General features: G+C 38.9%; 2 protein-coding genes across 3 annotated transcripts in view; one reads left to right on the top strand and one right to left on the bottom strand.

The window, feature by feature from the left end:
- Positions 1-49: 49 nt before the first annotated feature.
- uts2d (urotensin 2 domain containing) lies at positions 50-10,534 on the bottom strand. Its single transcript, XM_066647261.1, has 6 exons — positions 10,397-10,534; positions 2,224-2,434; positions 1,750-1,854; positions 1,561-1,598; positions 703-796; positions 50-410 (listed from the first exon to the last, which is right to left on the bottom strand). Exons 2-6 carry the CDS (start codon positions 2,321-2,323, stop codon positions 385-387), a joined length of 363 nt encoding a protein of 120 aa, XP_066503358.1. The 5' UTR covers positions 2,324-2,434; positions 10,397-10,534; the 3' UTR covers positions 50-384.
- The window catches only part of ccdc50a (coiled-coil domain containing 50a), a 26,372-nt gene continuing 13,022 nt past the window's right edge, over positions 9,343-22,692 (top strand). For both annotated transcript variants that reach the window (XM_066647259.1, XM_066647258.1), the window contains exons 1-3: positions 9,343-9,594; positions 18,703-18,765; positions 21,625-21,754. In XM_066647259.1, coding sequence (XP_066503356.1) covers positions 9,546-9,594; positions 18,703-18,765; positions 21,625-21,754 — 242 coding nt within the window. In that variant the 5' untranslated portion in view covers positions 9,343-9,545. The remainder of the gene's footprint in view (positions 9,595-18,702; positions 18,766-21,624; positions 21,755-22,692) is intronic.

Genomic DNA, 22,692 nt, shown 5'->3' with positions numbered 1-22,692 from the left:
GAGTTGATACATTTATTTACATTTTTGTCTGAAGTTATTCATTGCCACCAGAGGGAGACAGAACCGTGTGAAAGAGGGAGATTATGTACAGACAAATGCAGCGTGCATGTTCAGAATTGATCACAGTGGAAGAGTTTCTTTTTCCTTCTAACAAGGATTGATCTGATATTTAGTTCAACATCATATGAGAATTATTCTCTGATATTCATAAAAGATGATCAGTCTCTGTATAAAACAAAAACTACTGCTTTGCTTCTTAATATTTATAAAACACAATGCTTCTCTTTGAATTATTCCCTTTTTAATGAATCTCTCAACATTTCCCTGTTGTCACTGTGGTGATCTTTAAGGCATTAGATGCGTATCTTCCTCCAAATGTGGGCATCATACACAGTACTTCCAGAAGCAGGCTGTGAAGACAAAAAATACATAAATTCATACAGTAAATTTGATTTAAGACAATGTGTTCAGAATGTGTGACGCCTAATAAGATAATGTAACATGGACGAGATGTAACTGGAGTGATGCACTGCCCTTAATTATTTAGCACTATTTAGAAAAAACTGCACCCCCTTCTGGAGAATCTTGAACTTGCTAAATGTGAGTGAGTGAGTGAATGTGAATTCAAAATTGACATTTAAATCATTTGTGATTATTTATTCAGAATAACTGCTTTATATATATAAATAATTCACCACTCACCATCACCCCTTTTCCTAGGCTGGGAGCTTGCTCTGCCCATTGTTATGGAGGCCAGCTGCTTTTCTAGCTCCAGTTGTTCTCTGAGGGTTTCCAGCTGAAACACGATTCATGCATTTAGCCCCACAGTGCTCAGGATACATGTACGCATTTGTAGGACACATATTTAATTACTCTTAACCATAGCTTGTTTCTGGATTTCCAGTTTCTGGTGCCAGTGTCCATAGAGATTTCCTCCAACGTGCCACATGTCAACATTAATGACAACCCGTCCATAACAACGTTGAAAGTCTTACAACATTTGGACATTTGAACACCAGCACCTGGAGACGCAGTAGCCCTTCAGATGCTTAGATATTAGTTTATGTGTTTAATCCTTAGTGAAAAAATAAAAAGTGCATGTGTGGTGCCTAATATAAAGCCTCTTGCAAATCATTTGAAACTCAGCCACAACAGCTGCAAACACTTCTTAAACAGCTGCTTAAAAAGCTGTTTGTGCCAGTGTTAATTATTCTTTATCCTGCACTGACAATGATCTGATGTTTTCAATATATTAGCATAGATGTTTTTCTTTAATGAAATCTCCTGACTTTGTGCTCAGATTCCGTGGGTTAGAACAACATTTGAAGTATGACATTCCCGAGAAGTGTCTCAAAAATACACCTGCAGTTTGGCTACTTAGTGAAGTAATCAACTGTGTTGCAATGAATTGAAATATATGATTGTTCTGCACTAAAAGTTATGCTGAGGAAACATTGTTGCATGCAGCTCAACCATTACACCCTCTTTTCCACAGAGTGGTATTTCAGTTTGTTTGTTTCATTTGCATTTATCTTTTAAAAAGAGTGAAAATGACTGTACCTCTTGTAGCTCTGCAATCCTATTGGCCAACTCAAGCCCTAAGACAAAAGAACACTGTGTAAGTGTTTACAGTTTACAGTGTATGGTGTATATACACAACTACATAGGCATGTTTTATTAGGAATATATACACATTTATTTATGTGCATTATTTATGTTTTACAGTACTATATCTATGTCTTGGCATACCAGGCATATCTTCTTGGTCTGGAATTTGGTTTTTATGCAGCAACAAAGCAATGATTCTGTTCTGGATACTGCCATCATCCTTTGATGAAAACACTTGGTTGCCTGCTGAAGCATGAAATTTAAAAAATGAATAATTGGTTCACTTCTTGATAATAAGAAAATATGGCAAAACTTTACCTGTGCCCCACAGAAAAGAGCAGTCAATTTGCAGAAAAGCTGTCAATTTGAAGCAAATTTATAACAGATGTTTAATGTGAATATGTTTCAGCATCTGCCCATTGACTTCTGTTATAATTTTTCTTCTTCAGTTGTTTTTCAGGTTTTCTGTTCTTTTATAAATCATGGAGAAATGCACTCAACCTATTGACTGTGGTAATGAACCAGGTGCTGCAAATGTAACAAATAGACGTTTAAAATTGCTCTCAGAGAGACGCTGCACTGATACAGTGTTTTGGAGATAAGAGTTTTACTCACCCGGACCTGCGAGGCTTCTCAAGTGGACGTGAAGAACACAGTTCAGGAGTAAAAACGCGAGGAGTGTGGGGAGGAGGTTCACTGAGGGAATTCTGTCCATGGTCCTGAAGCAGTGCTCTCAGCGATGGTTACCCCTCTGTGACCAAAGGCTCTTCTGCTCCTGGACCCTTCTGGAGGCATTCTTTTAATCAGGTGTTCCCATATGTCATGGCTGTAAATCAATAAATTGATGACGTGGTACTTTTCCGTTAAGGCACGCCGACAGACCAGAGTGATGACTGGACGTCAGCCTCTGGGTCAACGTCCCTTATCAATCAAACTAATAAAAAACAACAACACTGAAAGTGCACATCAATCACCCAGGCTTCTTTATGTGGAGGCTATTTATAAGCAAGGATATGTGAGTGTACCTGGCACTCTATACGTTTCATTTGCCTAAAAGGCTTCAGCTTGCTGGATAAAGAGAGAATTAGATTTGCTGTTTAAGACCAGTCTACTTAGGCTTGGGCTCTTCAAAGTTTCTAGCTAAACACTCACAGAGGAAGACTGCAGGGAACACACAGTACTGTACAAATGTGAATACTTTCCATGTATTTAGTTTCTAGTCAAAATTGAACTTAATTAAGCTTTGGCTTCAGGGAAAAAGCATTAAAACAAATTTAACAGAAAAATTACATCCTCTTTCCTATAAATCACAATTTATAATCATTTGGGAATTCATTCAATCAAACCCAAGTACTCTACACAGAAAACCCAATGTCAGTTTTTTCTCTAAACAATCTCCCCATCTCCTCTGGCCACAGCACACATTACCACTGTCTTTAAGACCCTCTGAGAGCTTAGGGCGGCACGGTGGTGCAGCAGGTAGTGTCGCAGTCACACAGCTCCAGGGTGACTGTCTGTAAGGAGTTGGTGTGTTCTCCCCGTGTCCGCGTGGGTTTCCTCCGGGTGCTCCGGTTTCCTCCCACAGTCCAAAAACACACGTTAGTAGGTGGATTGGCGACTCAAGAGTGTCTGTAGGTGTGAGTGTGTGAGTGAATGTGTGTGTGTGTCTGTGTTTCCCTGTGAAGGACTGGCGCCCCCTCCAGGGTGTGTTCCCGCCTTGCGCCCAATGATTCCGGGTAGGCTCTGGACCCACCATGACCCTGAATTGGATAAGCGGTTACAGATAATGAATGAATGAATGAATGAGATGAGCTTAGGCCTAGTGAACTGAGCAGCTTTTCAGCATGGAGTTGATGTTTTGCTTTCACCTTGCATTACAGCAGTGGTTCTCAAGCTTTTTTTTCATTCCCCACCTCAAACAAAGGGGAATTTCCATGCCCCACCTGTACCATATCGCCCCAAACAAATGGTAATAAAGTACACATGTAAGTTTACAATTTTCTAATTTATTGAAGTAACATCAACTTCTATCTTTAAATCAGTAGCTTAACATTATTACACCAGACACAACATTAACATCAATGTTCAAACATACAGAAAATTGGCCTAGTAATTAAACTGTGCTTCAGTTTCTCACTTTTCAATCTGTGCAAAAATGAGCAAAGGAGGGTGCAAGGCTGTAGGAGTGAGTTTGATACTGGAGGGACATATCTGCTGAATCAAAGCCCACCCCATTCCCAAAATATTAGAGAGCTATAAGCTGATTCCTGTAGATAATGCAGTAAAGTGAGACTCCCAAACAACACACTAGAACTTTACACACTACACTACAGAAACACTGATAAGTTTGGTGTATATCTACAGGGGTTGGACAATGAAACTGAAACACCTGGTTTTAGACCACAATAATTTATTAATATGGTGTAGGGCCTCGTTTTGCGGCCAATACAGCGTCAATTCGTCTTGGGAATGACATATACAAGTCCTGCACAGTGGTCAGAGGGATTTTAAGCCATTCTTCTTGCAGGATAGTGGCCAGGTCTCTACGTGATGCTGGTGGAGGAAAACGTTTCCTGACTCGCTCCAAAACACCCCAAAGTGGCTCAATAATATTTAGATCTGGTGACTGTGCAGGCCATGGGAGATGTTCAACTTCATTTTCATGTTCATCAAACCAATCTTTCACCAGTCTTGCTGTGTGTATTGGTGCATTGTCGTCCTGATACACGGCACCGCCTTCAGGATACAATGTTTGAACCATGGGATGCACATGGTCCTCCAGAATGGTTGTCCTTGGCAGTGACGCACCCATTAGTATCGGGTTCAAAATGTGTGACCGTATTGGGCCAAGGGAATGCCATGATATCGCAGCCCAAACCATCACTGATCCACCCCCATGCTTCACTCTGGGCATGCAACAGTCTGGGTGGTACGCTTCTTTGGGGCTTCTCCACACTGTAAATCTCCCGGATGTGGGGAAAACAGTAAAGGTGGACTCATCAGAGAACAATACATGTTTCACATTGTCCACAGCCCAAGATTTGCGCTCCTTGCTCCATTGAAACAGACGTTTGGCATTGGCATGAAGGCTTTATATCTGAACAGGTGCCTTAACGAAGGCTGAAAGAAGACTCACAGTGTCTGACTCGCTGCCAAAACGTGTTAATCTCTGTGGCACATTTTCAAAATAAAAGTTTGCGAATAAAAGCATATTTTGGTTCCAGGCGAGCTACATTTTTGTGGGGTCATATCTAATGTTCTTTTATTATTTTTAAGGGCTATTAATGAATCCATTGTTAGTGGGTGCCTTTTACTGAGTAAGCTTTATAGGAAAAAAGAAAGGCATTAATAAAAATAGGCCCATTAATAAAGAAATGCTCATTTCTTCCTATACCTTAACCACCACTAGTGGGGCGAGCCCTACACTTTGAGAAATGCTGGATTAAAGGGTTTCTGATTGGTCCCCTCGACACAGAGACAGACTGTGTAAAGTGGACTACTATATACTGTAGCTATATTTATCACAGTAGCATGACGGTTTCTCATGCACTGCCATCTGAGGGTTTGAAGGTCATTTAACAGTCACCTCCAGCCTTGCGCACTGTTTGAAAACAGCGTAACTGAAATATTCTATTATTTTTCAATATTATTTTGCCATCTTTTTTGAAAATGGCATACAATTCTAAATTTGTGTACATTTAAGAAATACAGTCTAGGTGGTTAGTAAAAAAATGTAAAATATTGAATTCGTATTATGTTTAACTCTAAATGGCATGTAAGAAGGGAATGTCCTAGTCCTTTGAGATGGCATTTCATGTGCAACATTGTAAGGGAACTGAAGGAATTCTGCAAAGAAAATTTCATTCATTATCTGTAACCGCTTATCCAGTTCAGGGTCGCGGTGGGTCCAGAGCCTACCTGGAATCATTGGGCACAAGGCAGGAATACACCCTGGAGGGGGAGCCAGTCCTTCACAGGGCAGCACACACAGTCACACACACACCTACTGACACTTTGGAGACGCCAATCCACCTACCAAATTGTGTTTTTGGACCATGGGAGGAAACAGGAGCACCCGGCAGAAACCCACGCAGACACAGGGAGAACACACCAAGGTCCCTGGAGCTGTGTGACTGCGACACTACCTGCTGCGCCACCGTGCCGCCCTGGAACATATTTCATTCAAAGTAATATGAAAGACTAATAGCATGGTGCTGGGTACAGTTTAGCATGCAGATCTGAAAACATTTGGTGTAACATATATGCAAAGATGTAGGGAAAGGGGAATCAGAATAGCACAGGCAAATACATTTTCATGGCCCTGTAAAAACTGCTATGCAAATAAAGTGTAAGTGAAGCGAATTACACTCATAATCGGAACATTGTGTGGCACTTAAAATAAGCAACGTGTACCACTTACATACATTTTCTAACACATAAGCAAGAGGGACCACCAGAGTCTCCCTGAAGAGACACGGCACAGAACCTCCTCCAGTAAAAGGGCAGGCAAAGGCCTTCTTGGCCTCTCACTACTGCAGACAACAGGATTCTTTTTACCACAGAAGCAATAGAAGTCCAGCTCTGACTCTAAAAGTCCTGTGAAACTAATTATTTTAAGAACATAAACACTATTATAACAGACTATATCTGGAACAGAAAGAAACCTCGAATTAAGTTTCCAAAACTTAACTTGCTTCCCTTCCAAATTTCCAACTTTCTCCAACTACTGGTCTGCACAAATTAAACATATGACATCATGGTTCTTAGACAGGTCCGATTCTAGATGGGTTGAAACTGAGGCCTATTTTTGTAAACCATTTGAATTAAAATCTCTTCCGTTTGTCAGTTCATTAGAGAAACATTATATTATAAAAGACAAATATATTATTTATAACACACTTCTGGCTTGGAGGGACATCAGAAGATATTTGAAAATCCCAAATCACATCTCATTGTACTCTCCAATTTCCTTTAACCCGGATTTTCTTCCCATTTTAGAACTATAGAACTGCATAATTGGTCTAAGTATGGAATAATGGGTTTGCTGAGTATATACAGTGAACATTTAATGACATTTGAGCACAGTTTAAAGTTCCAAATTCAGATTTTAAGTATCTGCAGTCATTTTGTAGACTCTCTATGTAGGGAAAACAAACCCCGTATGGAGTTAACAGATGTGGAGAAGTTCTTTGTTAAACCAGATGGCTTCCGGTGTAAAATTTCTTTCATATATTCTACTCTGTCTACTGCCATCAATTCAAGCAATAATTCTTTAAGACATGTCTGGGAAAGGGATCTAGACGTTAAGTTTAATGATGATGCATGGAACAATGTTTATAAGAAAATATTTCCTAAATGCACCTCTATTAAGATACAAGAGCAGAATTAAATTTTTTTTCTATGGATCATATCTTAATCCAATGCATCTTAACCTGACTCTGCCCTAAATGCAATGTTAGGGAAGGTACACTTCTGCATATGTTCTGGAAATGTACAAAAATTCCATTATTTTGGAAAGAAATTCATCAAGCTGTTAAGGAAATATTGGACAAGAACTTCTGTATGTCACCATGTGTATATCTTTTGAATTATAGCCCTGATGTGGTTTTAAATGAAAATCAGACATATTTGTTACAGACTTTGACATACCGAGCAAAAAAAATGTATCTTCTTGTGGTGGATTTCACCAGATGTTCCCTCATTTAAAATGTGGCTGTCAATTTCAGATTTTCTCCCTCTAGAAAAGCTCACTTTTGTAATCCATAACAGACATCAAACATTTCGGGAAATCTGGTTATCAGTTTGGAAATTGCTGGGTGATAAATGATTGTTTTTCCCCTGCCTTACATATTATCTTGCCCTTTTATATCTACAATTTAAGTTGTATTTGCTTATTTCATTCATTATCTGTAAGCACTTATCCAGTTCAGGGTCGTGGTGGGTCCAGAGCCTCCCTGGAATCATTGGGCGCAAGGCAGGAATACACCCTGGAGGGGGCGCCAGTCCTTCACAGGGCAACACACATTCACACACTTTTGATTGACCACCTACAAATGTGTGTTTTCGGACTGTGGGAGGAAACCGGAGCACCCAGAGGAAACCCACGCAGACACAGGGAGAACACACCACACTCCTCACAGACAGACACCCGGAGGAAACCCACGCAGACACAGAGAGAACATATCAACTCCTCACAGACAGTCACCCGGAATAGGACTCGAACCTACAACCTCCAGGTCCCTGGAGCTGTGTGACTGTGACACTACCTGCTGCGCCACCGTGCCGCCTAATTTATTTATTTTAATTATCTATAAGAATCTATACTGTGTATCAATCTTCCGTTGTTACAGTCGCAGTGAGATTTCTATTTTGACTTTTGTCAAAATATGTATGCATATGTATGTATATGTATAATATTATTTTTTGTCATTTGTTGTATTTTTTTATACTTGTATTCTCGCAAAATTCAATAAATATATAATTGAAAAGTCCTGTGAAAGGTTTATTTTTCTGGCTGAGTCCACTGTAGTACTGGGTTTCAAATGCAAATGAAAAGTTCTCTAATAACATCAGTCCAATGTTTCACCTAATGTTCCGTTTCAGTAATATTCTAAGTCCAGTAAATGGATGAAATATAAAGAACTGTATCTACATCACTATGTTGTAGCAAAACGTGTAATCTTGATTCACTCTTTTTTTTCTGTTCACAATCAACTTTATAGAAACCACTTGAGTAATTTTTACATTGTGTTTAGAGTAATTTTCTTGTGGAAATATCCATCTTGCATTCAAATGAATTTTCTTCACTTCACTAGTGTGTTCCCCAGGGACTGTTGTGGTGTTGTTTGTGCTTTGATCGCACGTACTGGGGGTTGTGTGTATGACTTGGTGTGCTTGTGTGTGTAGCGACTGACATGGGCAGAGCAGCATCCACCAACGGGGAGATTTGGGTGATTGTGGACAAAGGCTCTGCCAGTCTTGACATACATTAAGCCCAAAATACTGTGTGTTCACTTGCTCCTAGTATTCTTAGAAAAACATATAAATAAATGAATGTCCCATCTTTGGTGACGCCACAATATGATGATGCCTTTATCTCCATGCACTCTCAGAAAAAAGGTATGGTAGGTACCTTATCGGATACAAAGTGGTGTTAAAGTACAGTTTTGTTCCCTAAAGGTGCATTCTCATCTCCAGATGGAGAGGGGAATGTGAGAGTGTGTGTCGCCCTGCGAAGCATTGGTGCCCCCTCCAGGATTTCCTCACGCCTTGCTCCCAGTGATTCCGGGTAGGCTCCGGACTTGATGCGTGGGCATGTAAGGGTCCTGAAAACTGGATTACATAGAACATAGATTTAGGGATGCCAGCTCAATGACAGCAGAAATAACGCAAGTGGATCTAAGGAACTGAACAGTGAGTGTACAACAGGTTACAGTATACCCCTCTAAACACTAACTGGGATATTTCTATACTCTTTCTGGCACTGGTCCCATTGTTCACTGGCAGTTTCCTGTCCTCAGTTCCCACCCAACACTAATCAGATTTAAGGAACTGTTCAGCGGGGCCGCATTTGTCATCCACATCACTTTCTGAGCTCACCCAGAGGAGTACGAGATTTGCAAAGCGTTGATCTGCATGCAATCCACATGCAGCAGATTGTAGTGCGGATTGTATTGAGATCAATAGCTAGAGTGAAATACGCGTTACGTCATCGAAAGAAGGGTGCGTCACGCCCTCAGCAGCGCTGAACGTGGCCGAGAGAGAGAGAGAGAGAGAGAGAGAGAGAGAGATATTCGCTCCGCTCGTTGGCTACAGAAACCAATCAAGGGGGTTCACGCTACACCCGAAACATCAATTGAACATCTGACAAAAGACAGCAGTCAATCTATCAGCGGCGACCTTCGGAGAATCATTGGTTTTGAAATATCGCCAACAACATGGAAGAATTTAGTATCGATCAGAAAAAACTGCCTGGCGTCAAAGAGGGTGAGTTCTTGGTGCTACGCGTGTTTCACGAATTTCCTTACACCGATGTCCCCTTCCACCTTAAATGCTGCGGCGGTGATATTCCGACTGCTTATTAGCCAAAATATTACCTTCCACCTTCTTAAACGATGCAGCGGTTAACCTGCGCTCTAGCCACTGCGCCATTTAAGGTGGAGCGGGGTATTCGAAGAAGTCAAACACTGCATTTTGCCTATCTTTACCCATACTGTTGTTTTTGTAAAGACAGAAAATAGACTATGATCTGTCCCTGTATAACGTTACAGTTATTGGAGTCACAACAAAACATTAAACGATACTGCTGCCTCCCTTTGGAGAAACTAGATATCATTGCCCACAGTGATATGAATAAAATTGTGAACGAATCTCTGTAGTATTGTTTTCAGAGAAGATAACAACTGAACAAAACAAGTTGTGTTAGGTTTGTAAGGCATTATTTGAGTACTGACTTCGCAGAACCACAATGTGACTTCACTACTGCAGCATTTAAGGTGGAACGGAAAATTAGGAGGAGGAGAAGTCAGTTCCAGCCTTCCACATTTTTTACGTGTATAGAGAAGGCTTGGTCAGAAATGTGTCTGAAGGGTTTCAGTCAGAATTAGGTGACTGGGGCTAAGGTTGGTTCACTTTAAAGCACACGGAGCGGAGTAAATATAGCTCCTGCGCCGCGGCGCTGCTGCTGGGGTTTGAACGGTTAAAAGCTCCGTACGTTGCGGCGGTAGCAGAAATGAACCAAACAGCTGCAGATACTCCCTTTTTGGGGTTTTGAACACGTCTCCCATACCTGTACACGTTATCCAGTTTAAGTAGGTTAGCTTGTAGTAGGGTAATGAGTTTACGCTTTAGTTAGTATTTCTGCAGCAGCGCTGTTTTGCGCTGCACTGGTTTGTTTGTTAGCAGAGGTGGCTAACGTTGAATATACTCCGCCGTACATATGTGGTGAGGCAGGTGTGTCGCATTGTCAGTGGTGTGAGCGCTGTTTATAATATATATAACACATTAGCTTATTTGTATTTGGAGCTCAGCTTAACACAGGGGAGTCTTGACATAAAACTTTTACCTGAATTAAAATATTAGTAGTGAGTTTTAATATTTACAGTACACGTGAAATTGGCTTTGTCTTAACAGCTGTGTCATGTGTAGTCAGCAGAGTGGGCACAATCTGGTAGTTAAGCCAAAAGACCAAAAAACGCTTGAGAGACTGTATGAAGCTGTGTCTGGACGTTTTCACGCAATCTTAAATTTCAGTTGCTGAATAAGGTCTGTAGACAGCCAGAGAGTTGAATTTCAACCTAGTTTTAACCACCATTTGAATAAGAGTAAAACAACAGTGCTAGTTAAGAGCAATATCAACTATTCCACAAAAAAACAGTTGTTTAAAGCAATGAGATGTAAACAGTCATTCAGTTTCAGTGTGAAATCATAGTGCCAAGAGAATGCGACCGCAGGGAATGCAAGTTTTGCAACAAAAATACATCTTAAGTACTGCCCAAAGCCACTAATGAACTCATTCATGTTTTCTGTGGTTTTATATGTATTTTTTTGTGTGTTTGTGGTGGCACTACTTTGTTTTTCTACACAGCCTATTCACCCTTGCGGGGCCAGTATGGTCAGCCAAGCTGCGTACCAGCAAAAGTTGTCCACGGATTAGGCCCAAATATAGGCTGCCACATATCAATGTCATCCAGGGTCAGAGTGATGGGACCTTGGCAAGTTTGCCCCACTAAGGTGTCCTGTCTGGGGACATGCATACAACATGTATCCATCCAGAGAGAATGGATTTGACCAGATAGGTTTCTAGTCCAAAACCTATCTCAAAACTATTATGAACAATTTCTCAGGCATCTGGCAGCATTTTCATTACCACATTCTAGCCCTCAGTAATGAGATTTTGGAGACAAAAACTTGTCACCAAATATGTGGACAGTTCTGACTCGGTCAGAATTCTTTTCTCTGAAACTGAGCATTTCACATTAAACCACACTTGACTTTGTTTATCTCTTCAAAATTAATGGTGAAGATATTTTTACAAACCAGTGGGATTCCCTTGTATGTGCTGAGCAAAAAACTGTACTTAATGATATTCACTTATGTTCAATTAGGCTTTGCCATTATTAATAGGTAAAACATTGTTAATGTCAATAGTTTTAGTACATGTGTCTTGATCCCTTTGGAACATTTCAGTAACAGCATTGTGATTTTGTTGTCCTTCATCTTAATATTGTATATGTGCTCTTTTTAGAATCACATAATTAAAAGTAAGATGTTGTTTGAGGTCAGGTGTTAGCAAGTGTGTTGTGGTGTGCTGGAGGCAGTAACTGGCATCATATCACTGGTGGTTTCGGAGGAAGCAGGTGCTGACATTCACCCTTGCAGGTTAGACATATCTTTATGTCTAGTCTTGTGTCGCTAGTGTGGTCTACCAGAATATCACCTGACACCTGACCAAGATTGAAAAAATGTTTTTGGGTTTCTAACCTGTCATTGTTGTTTTTTCGGGATGGCCTTGTACCACAGGTGAACACACAGTAAATGGATCAATGGGCCATTGCAGTTGGTGTAGACTGGATTTAGCATGCCACAGGAGAACTTTTACACAAATGAGAGAACAATAAAATCTGAAGGAACCAGTGAAGCAGGGAGCCAAAACATCTAAACTGTCACTGCGTTTACTTATAGATTGGGGTCTGGCCCAGAATTCTATCTCCCAAATAGGTTCCACAATCAATGGGTGTAACCACAATTGAGTTAAAAACGTTGTTGGCCGTTGTGACAATATTCATATCTGAAAAGTCATTGCTAGTTTAAATGCCATTATGTTTTAACAGGGCCTTAACGTGAGTATTACCTCAAATGTGTTAATAGAATACAAGAGCGTTCATATGTGGAATTGGTGGATGTGAACCTGTAAAATATCTGATAGCATCTAAGAATTCCTTTGTTGATGTACGTTCCTAATAAATATGAATTTGTCAGTGCTTCTTACTCCTCTGTTTGGGACTGTTTATTGGAACAAGACAGTTCAAGGTTTTGCGCATGTGTAGGAGGGAAACAGCTGCTTTTGGTCCTTGCAGGTTTGTTGATGCATGTGTAAAAAACAGAAGGCTGTGAGAATGTTGATTTAGCTTAGCTCAGGCCTCAAGGGAAGCATTCAGTGTGGGTTTGGATCGAACGTGTGCATGGCTGCAGTGTGTTTTTTATTGTTATTATTTTTGCCTAGTTTCCTTATATGCTTCTGTTCATTTATTTTTACATTACTGCTGATTGTGGATGCATTTTTTCTTCAATTGTTACTCGTGTGTGTGTGTGGTTTTCTTTTTTTTTTTTTTTTTTTTTTTTCTTTCTTAAATACATTTTTATTTTGTTATTTTTATTTTCAAAACAGACATTTTGTCTCTCTCTCCAAATGTGGAACATAGTCCAAAGTCCGTTGAGCTTCTGATATACACGCATGTTTGTGCCTGGCTGTATAAGCTTATCTTGTAAACCTTGAGTGTGTACTGCATTTACTTTGCCAAATATCCTTGGACAGGTTGCTCTTGCTGTGCCGAACCTTCCCCTGGCCACAGTCCTCCACAGAATGGTGCATTCTGCCGTTAAGGAGCTTAAGCATATGGTTGTGACCGGTTTACCCTGAGTTACACTGAACTTGCTCAGGTCATCTGGCATCTAATCAAACTGTGCCATTTTAGGCATCAGTTCACACATCTGTGTCACGCTTTTGCTTTGTTGAGGTTTTTTTCGGGCCTCTTTCCTTCCCGTTCAGTTCCCTGCATGCTTCTGTCAAGTCAAGCATTCATGAAATTGTTACAGAGTTAGAGTTTTACTGTATTGTATAATAGTTGTCATATTTTCAGTGTTCCCAGTAGTGGTTTTGTGGAATTCTGTGGTATGAAAGTCAGCCTGTAACCAATCACTTGGTGGTTTGTTGTGTGTTAAGAGCTTCCTGATCAATCACAGCTGTTTTATTGATGTTTAGAAGAAGTAGAAGCCTGTTCCCACTAAGTGTGTTTTATTGTATTTACTTATTTATTTAATTAATGAATTTTTTCTCCAAAAATAAATCCAGACCCTGTGTGAATAAGCCATACGACAGCAGACATAAATACGTTGAGTATTTTGATTGCCAAACAATGCTCATATTCTACTTGTAAAATCATTAAAGTAGGTCACAGTTTACATTTTGGACTTTTATTCTCAATATGACACATTTATGTCAATTTACATTTTAGACCAGTTTGTGTTTTTATAATTTTATAATTATTCACTTTAAAGTGGACGTCTATAATTGTGAGGACTTGTATCTCTCAGATTTCTTTACCCTGCGTGTTTTAAGGTGGAATGGTATGTTTGAGAAGAAAAATGATTGAACGTGGCTGAATTGTAACTTGTGTGTAGGTTTTTATTCACTGTTTGAATTACCACATGAAACTCATTTGTTACTCTAGTTGTTTTGTTTTGCATCTAGAACTTTCAGTAATGGAGTTAGCCGTCTCCTGAATTTGGAGACATTTCCACCTTAAGTGATCCGCAACAGCAAAAATACATGTGTATATACCCACCTATGCAGCAGTCACGAGCAATATCCTCATTTCGGGTAAAGCTTTTCAATGTTTGGAGTTCTCTTCATTGGTTAAAAATGCCCCAGATGCCTCTGCCATGAGGAGACACTCTGGCTTTTTTAACACATCAGACTGGTTTCCAACACGTAAACAGACCAGAGGGCTAGCAAATGGAGAAGAAACATCTTCTGAAGTTTATAAAAGTGTTTTTTGATTACAATCCTGAACTACACCTTTAAAGTCCCCATATTTTCCTTTTGAGGAGCTCTGTGGTATCATACAGTATCAAACAATAGATAACACATGGTTGCCGTATTATTAATATTAAATCCACTTTCTGGATTTACTTTGAAGAAATTGCACACTTCCCTTTGTTTGTTCACTTATCGGGTGAAGGAAAGTCCCTGGTCAGTCTGGCACGGACATGTTTAAATGGATTTAGAATACATTTAATTTATTGTTTTTTTTCCCCCAAGAAATATCTGACTGTTGTCTCATCAGTGATGTGCATAATGGTGATTCTTGGACTAGATTTTTGGATTCACATTAGTTTATATCTTAATTTGTGAGGATCTGCCTTGTTATTGAGCTGTGATGAGATATGAGAGCCCAATATTTCTTTGAAATAACAGGGAAATGCCACGTTTCCGTTTCAATTTCTCACTTGTTCTCAGAAGGGGCATACTGAGAATGTTCCAATGTATTTTATAATTTTTTAAAAAAATTAAACATCCGGTCAAGAATTAAGAACATCTCTGTGTTAAAACAAATTATTTTCACTTTATCTATTTGTTGGATGTGAACACGATGGACTGTTTTTATAGAATTATACAGAACATCTTTATTTACATTTGCTTTAGATCTATTTTCAAAGTGTAGCACTCAATTATGTGTACAACTGAGAATCACTCTGCAGTCTTCACGCTTTTCCACAGACATTTTTAATTAAGCTTCAGGCAACTTGATCATTCAGCACATGCCATGATCTTCTAAGTGTTATGATTCTATGTGCTGTGGATTAGTCAGAGATATGGGAATTGAACCCATATCTTGAATTTTTAATTTGCAGAGGCTTATACAAAAGTGTATTCATTGGTATTTACTATGTAGAAATATAATGTACAGTGTATACGGCAGTATTATTAGAATTAGTATTATGATAACAGTATTTTAAATTTGAGTATACATGATGGTCTTGGTATCTGCAAGTATTTGTTATGAAATTGTATTGGTATCAGATAGGGCTGGATGATATGGCCAAAATTTATATCATGGTATATTTCTTAGTTTTTGTTTATACAAAATAATTCTGATATTGATATGACGGGGGAAAAAAACTAAGCCAGGAAAAACAAGAAACATGACATCACTGACAAACCTTAGCTTCTTGGCTTTTGTCAATATTAATATTTTTAAATTAACCGTCCAATGAGCTGACGGCAGTGCCCTGTATTGAACAGGTATCAGTCAGTGACCGATGATGTAAATAATGCATATGAAAATATTCAAACGTTTTTAAAAATCATACCATTGTTATCGAACTTATATTGGTATTACATTATTGTCCAGCCCTAGAATCAGGCAGATGTTTAGATTTGACTGCTCTTTGATTCTAAAAATATATATAATGGAGGATTTTAATTATTTTACTGCTTTTGTAATCTACAGAGATTAGTGTTGTATTTCTTTGTAATGACATTCAAAGCAGATTTGGTCCCTGTGCCTGTGTTTTAGGAATGTTTATGTATCAACTTTGCCGTCAGTGTTAGTATCGGTTTTCCCAGATATGGACATCAGATAATATCAGTTCCTGGTTTAATTAGCCCTGTACTCCAGTTATGTCTAAATATTTTGATCTTTTGGAGTAAACACTTAATCAGTTTGAAATATTGTTCACATCTGACCATCTGTCTGGTGTTGATTATATATTTTAATATTATAATTTAATAGTATCCATTTCAAATACACATTTCTAAGTCCTTGGTAGATTCATTTTATGATATGCTCAAATTATGTATGCTTTAAGTAATCCTAAAGTGTAATCACAATTTTTTTAACTGATATTACTTTTAATGCTTGATATATTCAGAGATAGTATAACGGGGAAATGTTTTAAGATGGTAATCTGATTGCATTCCTTAGTTTTAAACAAATCTGAGCCTAATTGTCATGTTATCAGTGTAAATGTAGGATGAAACTGCTGATATCATGGATGTGTTGGTTTACTTCATGGGATTAAAAAAGCTGGATCTGTGTAAAAGCCCATATACTCCATTTTGTTAAGCTGCTGTTTTTTCTATAAGCGTCAATAGACTTTTATTCTCCGGCCTGTCACATTGCTGTTTTTCAGTGTTTTGTTTAAATAAGGCTGAAGCTTCAGATAACCCAGCCTTTAGCACCAGATGGGGATATGTTTAATCACTGGTCTGTAATCATGGCTTATTGTTATCCTCCTCTCGTGCCTAAACAGGCGCCTACCCAAGGACGCAGTCAGTTTACTGCAAGATCTAATCTGTACAATCAGGAAATGTAGAGTTTCTTCTGCTGACTAAAGTCATAGTGCAACCAGTAACAAACTAATCAAGTAGTGGCTGACCAAACCTGTTTTAATTTGAAACAGATGCTGATCTGGACTTCAAAAGTATTGGATTACTTGAATAGTTTACAAAGTTTATCAAGAAGGCAGATGATCTGTGGCCATCACGTTGTTTCCTGTTTAGTTTGACAGTTCAGACTGTGCTACTTTGAAATGTAATAAAACTCAGTTGAAGATTGAAGATTTTTTTCTTTTCGTCACAAAAAGGAGAAAACAGAACCTTTTAAAACAAGAAAATGAAACTTCAACAAAAAAAATTATCATTTTTTTCCACACTTTTTTTTTATATTTAGTAGATTTCAGTTCCAATTTTTTTAAACTCATTAGTTGTATTCTCTCCTTCTCTTTTGTGAACTTGTGATCAGTGTTTATGGCATTACTCTGCAGCTGAACAGATCTTTTTTGTTGACTGCCACTGAAAAGACTGGAAATAATCTGTGGGGTGGTCTTTTAAAGTTTGCACTTCACTTTATGTATTCTTCATCTAACTCTAATGGAATATGTTTGCATGGAATGCGTTACAAAACTATACCACAGCTCTGCAGTGTATTTATAGCTTGTATTTACCAAAGTCAGCGTTGTTACCCCTCTGTGCATCCGTTCTTTTTTTTTCTTTTTTTTTTCTTTTTTTTTTATTTTTTCTTTTTTTCCCTGTTCTTTTTTTGTGCATCAGGGTTTTGTTCTTAGTGAAGTGAAAGTCAACATGTGTGCCACTGAGGAAATAAGAAAACTTCAATGGGACGTGCTACATTAGGCAATTTCTCTTCAAATAGTATCAAGAGCTTAATGGTTGTTTTTATTTTGATGTCATAAATTTTCAGATCTCAGGAATTCTTTACAGCAGTGGTGTAACCACCATTCAAAAGCCAGATATTCTTGCAATTATTTCATATAAAAATCAGGTTGGGACATAAATTTATAGAAAATAATTGCAGGGGCTCCTGAGTGGCACAACAGTGTAAACTTTGGCCCTGTCACCTGGAGATCACAGGTTTGAATCTCTAGTCATCTGAGGCTGGGGGACATGGAGAGCACAGTTAGCTTCATTTTCCAAGTAGGTGTAAGTAAGACGGTCCCCTCTCCCTCCTTAACTACCTGTGGTACGAGCTAACATTGTGACTCTCAGCTGTGATGGATCTAGACAGTTTGCATTCTCCATTGTTCAGTGGCATTGTATTAGCAGCAATTTGAAAAAGATATGGTGGCTAGAGTTAGCACATGTTCTCCTCCACTGTTGTGAGGCTAGGGGCGCAGTGTGAGATCAATGGAGATTCACTGAAAGGGTAGAATCGGACACAACTTGTAATTGGGGAGAAAATTAGACAAAAACTGTAGGTTAATAATTAAAACTAAATTGAAATCACATTTTCTCTTCCTCAAATATGCAGTTTGTGTGTTCCACTTATCGTTTCCTGAGCTTAAATTGAGGGAAGAAATCTGTTTCTGTGCCCTGCAGAATGTGTAGAAATGTGTTTGCGCTTCATTAAAATTTGGAGCTCCTGCTGAGTACGAGTAAATCAATGAAAGAACGCGTGTCAAATGTGTTTTTTATTTTTATTTATCTTTTTTTTGTTGTTGTTGTTGTTTTTCTTCTTTCCCTGGTTTTGCTGTACATTGCCAGGAGCTGCAGAGCACTAGCCTCCAGTCACATTTTACACGGCTGGATGCTGCTCTTGTTACTTTTTCTCAGAAAGGGCTTGGTTGTTGATGGCAGCATTGTGTTGGAAAACCATGAACAGTCATTTTCTCCAAATAAATATAACAAATTACATCGGTGGCATGTCAAGTTAGGTTTGGGGAGTGAAATGCTGTTGTTGCTTCCATCTGTGTTTTATTAGTGTGAAATGTTCACATAATACTGCCATACTGGTTTCATAAATCTGGAGAATGACACTAATAAAGTGACTGTGTGTGTGTGTTGTCTGGTTCCAGTGTGTCGGGACTTCGCTGTGCTGGAGGACCACTGCCTGGCCCACAACCTTCAAGAACAGGAAAGTAAGTACAGTGGTCAATCTCAGTGAAATCTGTTGAACAGAATGCACAAATGATCCAACACTTCCGAAACATTACCAGGGACTTTCTTCCCTCTTCGGTGCAGTAAAAGCTTCTGCTCTTCTCATAAAGCATTTACAATAGTCAAATTTTGATGCTGTTCTGCCACAGCAGTGATAATGAGGTTGCATGCTAATAGTGGATATTTAGATCAGAATCCCAAATGCCACTCCAGTTCATCCCAAACTTATTGAATGATCCTCCACTACTCTTTAGAGCGCAGCTGCACTTCTCTATAGAAAAACGCAGGGGGGCTTTAAACTCTGTAGCCCATAGAAATGATCAAATTTGAGGTAGCGTTCAAATATCCTGCTCTTCTACACTGCCCCTTGTTCCCCAAATAAATGAAGACATCCACCACTGTGTAAGTGGAAAAACCTCAGACTTGAGCTTGATCATAATCCACTTTTCCTGTTTCTCTGGCAGTGATCTACACATTCTCTGCACATCTGCATTATTTTAAATGCAGGCTGCTGCATGTTCTCTCTTTAACAGCTGTAAATTGGCAAAAAAATAAAAATAAATTGCTTTGCTGAGCTCGGTGGGTGTGCGTTTTGGGCTAAATTTGCAGGGATACATGGTGTCTGTGTTGGTGCGCGCGTGTGGGTGGATGGGTGGGGGGTAAGGAGGCTGGCTGGTTGACATAACCTCAGTGTTGCATGTTTTTTTTTATGCCACAGAACATGTTATCCTCATTATCTCAGAGGACATGAAGATATAACTGGTAACGTAGACAAAACATTGGCCTCTGCTGTACATAAGGGATGAGCTAAAGTTAAGCCGCCCTGGCAACTTCTCAAAGTCCCCTTTGTTTCTTTTTATGGGTATGTGCACTGTTGCCATGGTGATGCTTTGTGCTAGACCTTTTCATTGAGTCATTGTTTATTTTTGAAAATTTTTAAATACACATTTTTAAATCAGTGCAATGTAAATTGAGTCACACTAAAATGTCTGGGAAATAAGCAACAAAATATAGTCACTGTCACATGGCTCCAGGGTCCTTGGGTTGTGGGTTTGCCACAGTTCTTCGTCGTTTAGGAGTTTAGTGTGTTCTCTCCCTTTCTGTGTGGGTTCCCTACAGGTCCTCCAGTTTTCTCCAACAGTCCAAAAACACACGTTGGTAGGTGGATTGGCTGTGCAGAAATTCTTCCCTTTAAGTTGTTATAACTTAAATTGCTTTTGGCGTGTTTCGTAAGGGAAGAGGCTGCTTAGAATGATTTGAAATGTAATTAATCAATCAGTTAATTCATTCATTCATTAATTCATTGTCTGTAACTGATTGTCAAGTTCAGGGTCACAGTGAGTCCGGAGCCTCCCCGGAATCACTGGACGCTAGGTAGGAGAACACCCTAGAAGGGGCACCAGTCCTTCACAGCGTGACACATACAATAACACATTCACACATCACCTATGGACACTCTTGAGAAGCCAAATTGAGTAGAAAATTGTTGGGTTCTTTTTTTTATTTACGGTGAAACAGCAAAATCTAATTTTTCCGTTTTTGTATGTGTATATTTATCCAATGCTCTGCTCAGTTCTAGCTTTGCAGTAGCTTACACTATTTTGGTACTTCCTATCATTTTTGTAGATGTAGATGCCAATAATCCAACTTCTATTTTGCTTCTAGTTTATCTGCTCTGAAAATATTCCTATAAATTCTTTATAGCTCAAGGTTCCAATTTGAGTGATAAAACAGAGAAGTTTTTTTTTTTTTTTTTTTTTTAAGTAATAGCTCAGAAACAATCTTATTTTAGACTGTGTCGTTTGGTTAAAGTGTAACTTCCTCTGTTTAGCGACTGCATGCCTCTGAACCCTAAAATCTTGCATGATGTGTTTGTTTTTTTTTTAAAGATATATTTGTTTTTTGTTGTTGTTTTTTTGTTTGTTTGTTTTTGTCTTAGCAAAGACATTTAAATCATCTTTATTCAACTTTAAATTTTCAATTATTAAATGATTTTTTTTGTACTAATTTGGAGATTATTTTATTATTGTTTGTAAACATTTTCAGTTTCAAGGGAAGAGTTATTTTGCTCAGGATTGTAGATTTTGTCTGGTTTCAATTCCAGGAGTACCACAGCAATGCAGAGTTTGTTGTTGTCTCTGCTTTAACACACCTGAACCAACACATGAATTGTTTCACAAGCCTTTCATGAGTCTCCTCAGGTGTGTGAGGTGCAGACAAAACGCTCTGCCCTGTGTGTGTGATGCTGTAGGAATGCAGTCAAACTACCCTGTTCTGCTCTCTCTAATCGCAACCTGTTATTTTGAAGTACTTTCGAGAAATTAAGAACTCATTGTTAATGGAGAACATGAACTGAAAGCCCAAATGTAGTAGTTGCCACTTACAATTGGGGAATTTAGCTAATTTAAGGAAAAAACATTGGACACAAACATTCAGTCGCTACAAAAACCTTTTAACGTCACCATGTTCAGTAGCAAATGTTGGCCAGAGCGGTATAAATCCCCCAGAGTTTGTGCCATGGAGCTATGGACCTTTCTGTGACTTCTGTGATCCAGAGCTTATCCTAATACAGTACTATTACGAGTGTTTTGCCATCACGTGATGCCTTTCAGTGGCATAGTCTGCTACTTCAAAGCTGCAGTCACTGAGTTGTCAAGTTCAGTTAACTAATGAATGCCTAATAAAGACCACTAATTGAATGCACTATTGATCTGCATTGATAAGAGTAGTGATATCAATAAAAGCCCCCAATCCCAGACACACCCACCCTCCCTAGTTATGAATATATATGTAAACATAAACTTTGGAATTTACATCTCAGTCTTTCTTTCCTTATACAGTTGAGAACCACCTGGCTTCCAACGTCCACAAGAGCCGGCTGGTGCAGCAGGACCTTCGAGTGGCCAAACGTCTGCAGGAGGAGGAGGATCTGCGAGCCAAGGCCCAGATCCGGAGAAAGCACCAAGATCTGTGAGCAGCTCAAACTTCCAAACTTCCACATTTAACGCTTTGTTACAATGTCCCTTCCAGCACGGCTTGATTTAAACCTTTATCTAAGAACTGCAAACGCTCTTATTGGCAAATTATGATGATGAGTTGATTAGACTGAATTATTGAATAGCCCCAGAATTCTCTTATTACTGTTAGGGTGTGCATTTAAATGAAGAAAGTCAAAGCTGGAAGTGTATTATTTGTCATGTTGGACGAATAACAGAGATGTACTCGGATGACCCACTGAGCTACAAACATCCGGACAGCACTGGATGTTCAAGAGGACTCTGTCTTCTTACACTTTCTGTTTTGTTCTCAGCGGATGATGTGGCAACACATTCGTGAGTGAAATAAATAATAAAACCACCCTGGAGACAGTCTCTGAGGAGAACAGGTCCTGCTTTAATCAATGCTGCATTCTGCTGCTGATCAAAGCACTGTCTGTTCCTTTCACACTCAGTGTTTACATTGTTTTTACACAGAAACTCATGAACAGAAATTTAAACGATCCCACGTCACTGTCTCCACACACTGACCTCAAACTAGAGTTTTGTTTTGGTCCATTTCAGCAGTTTAATATTTTTTAATATAGAAATAAAACCTTGTTGTCTTGTGATCTGGACCTTTCTAAAGCTTTATTAGATGCTTCTGATGTTGAGGCTTTGAAGCTAGCCTCCCCTGTACTGAGCAGATGAGTGTGGTCCTTTATTTGAAACCGGCCCTACTTTAATAAACGTTGTTTTTAAAGCACTATGAATCTCTCCACCCATTATATAATTTATTGAGGCATAATAAAGTCTTTTTGCTTTTTATTTAATCATTGTTTTTGCTTTATTGAATGCAGGAAAAATACACAATTAAAATTAGGGATTGTAGTTTCTTCTTTTCTTTGTTTGGTCTGTGTAAGATGCTATAAG

The sequence above is a fragment of the Hoplias malabaricus genome, chromosome 16 (genome assembly GCF_029633855.1).
Source record: "Hoplias malabaricus isolate fHopMal1 chromosome 16, fHopMal1.hap1, whole genome shotgun sequence".
Classification (NCBI taxonomy): Eukaryota; Metazoa; Chordata; class Actinopteri; order Characiformes; family Erythrinidae; genus Hoplias; species Hoplias malabaricus.
Note: the sequence above shows the minus strand (reverse complement) of the source record. Positions and strands in the feature narration are given on the sequence as shown.

Excerpts from the sequence above, each read along its gene's own strand:
- uts2d (XM_066647261.1), bottom strand. The coding sequence starts at position 2,323 with ATGGACAGAATTCCCTCAGTGAACCTCCTCCCCACACTCCTCGCGTTT. Across the intron at positions 1,599-1,749 it reads AGACCAAGAAGATATGCCTG|GGCTTGAGTTGGCCAATAGG; the intron begins GTATGCCAAGAC and ends CTTTTGTCTTAG. Across the intron at positions 411-702 it reads GCCTAGGAAAAGGGGTGATG|CCTGCTTCTGGAAGTACTGT; the intron begins GTGAGTGGTGAA and ends TTGTCTTCACAG.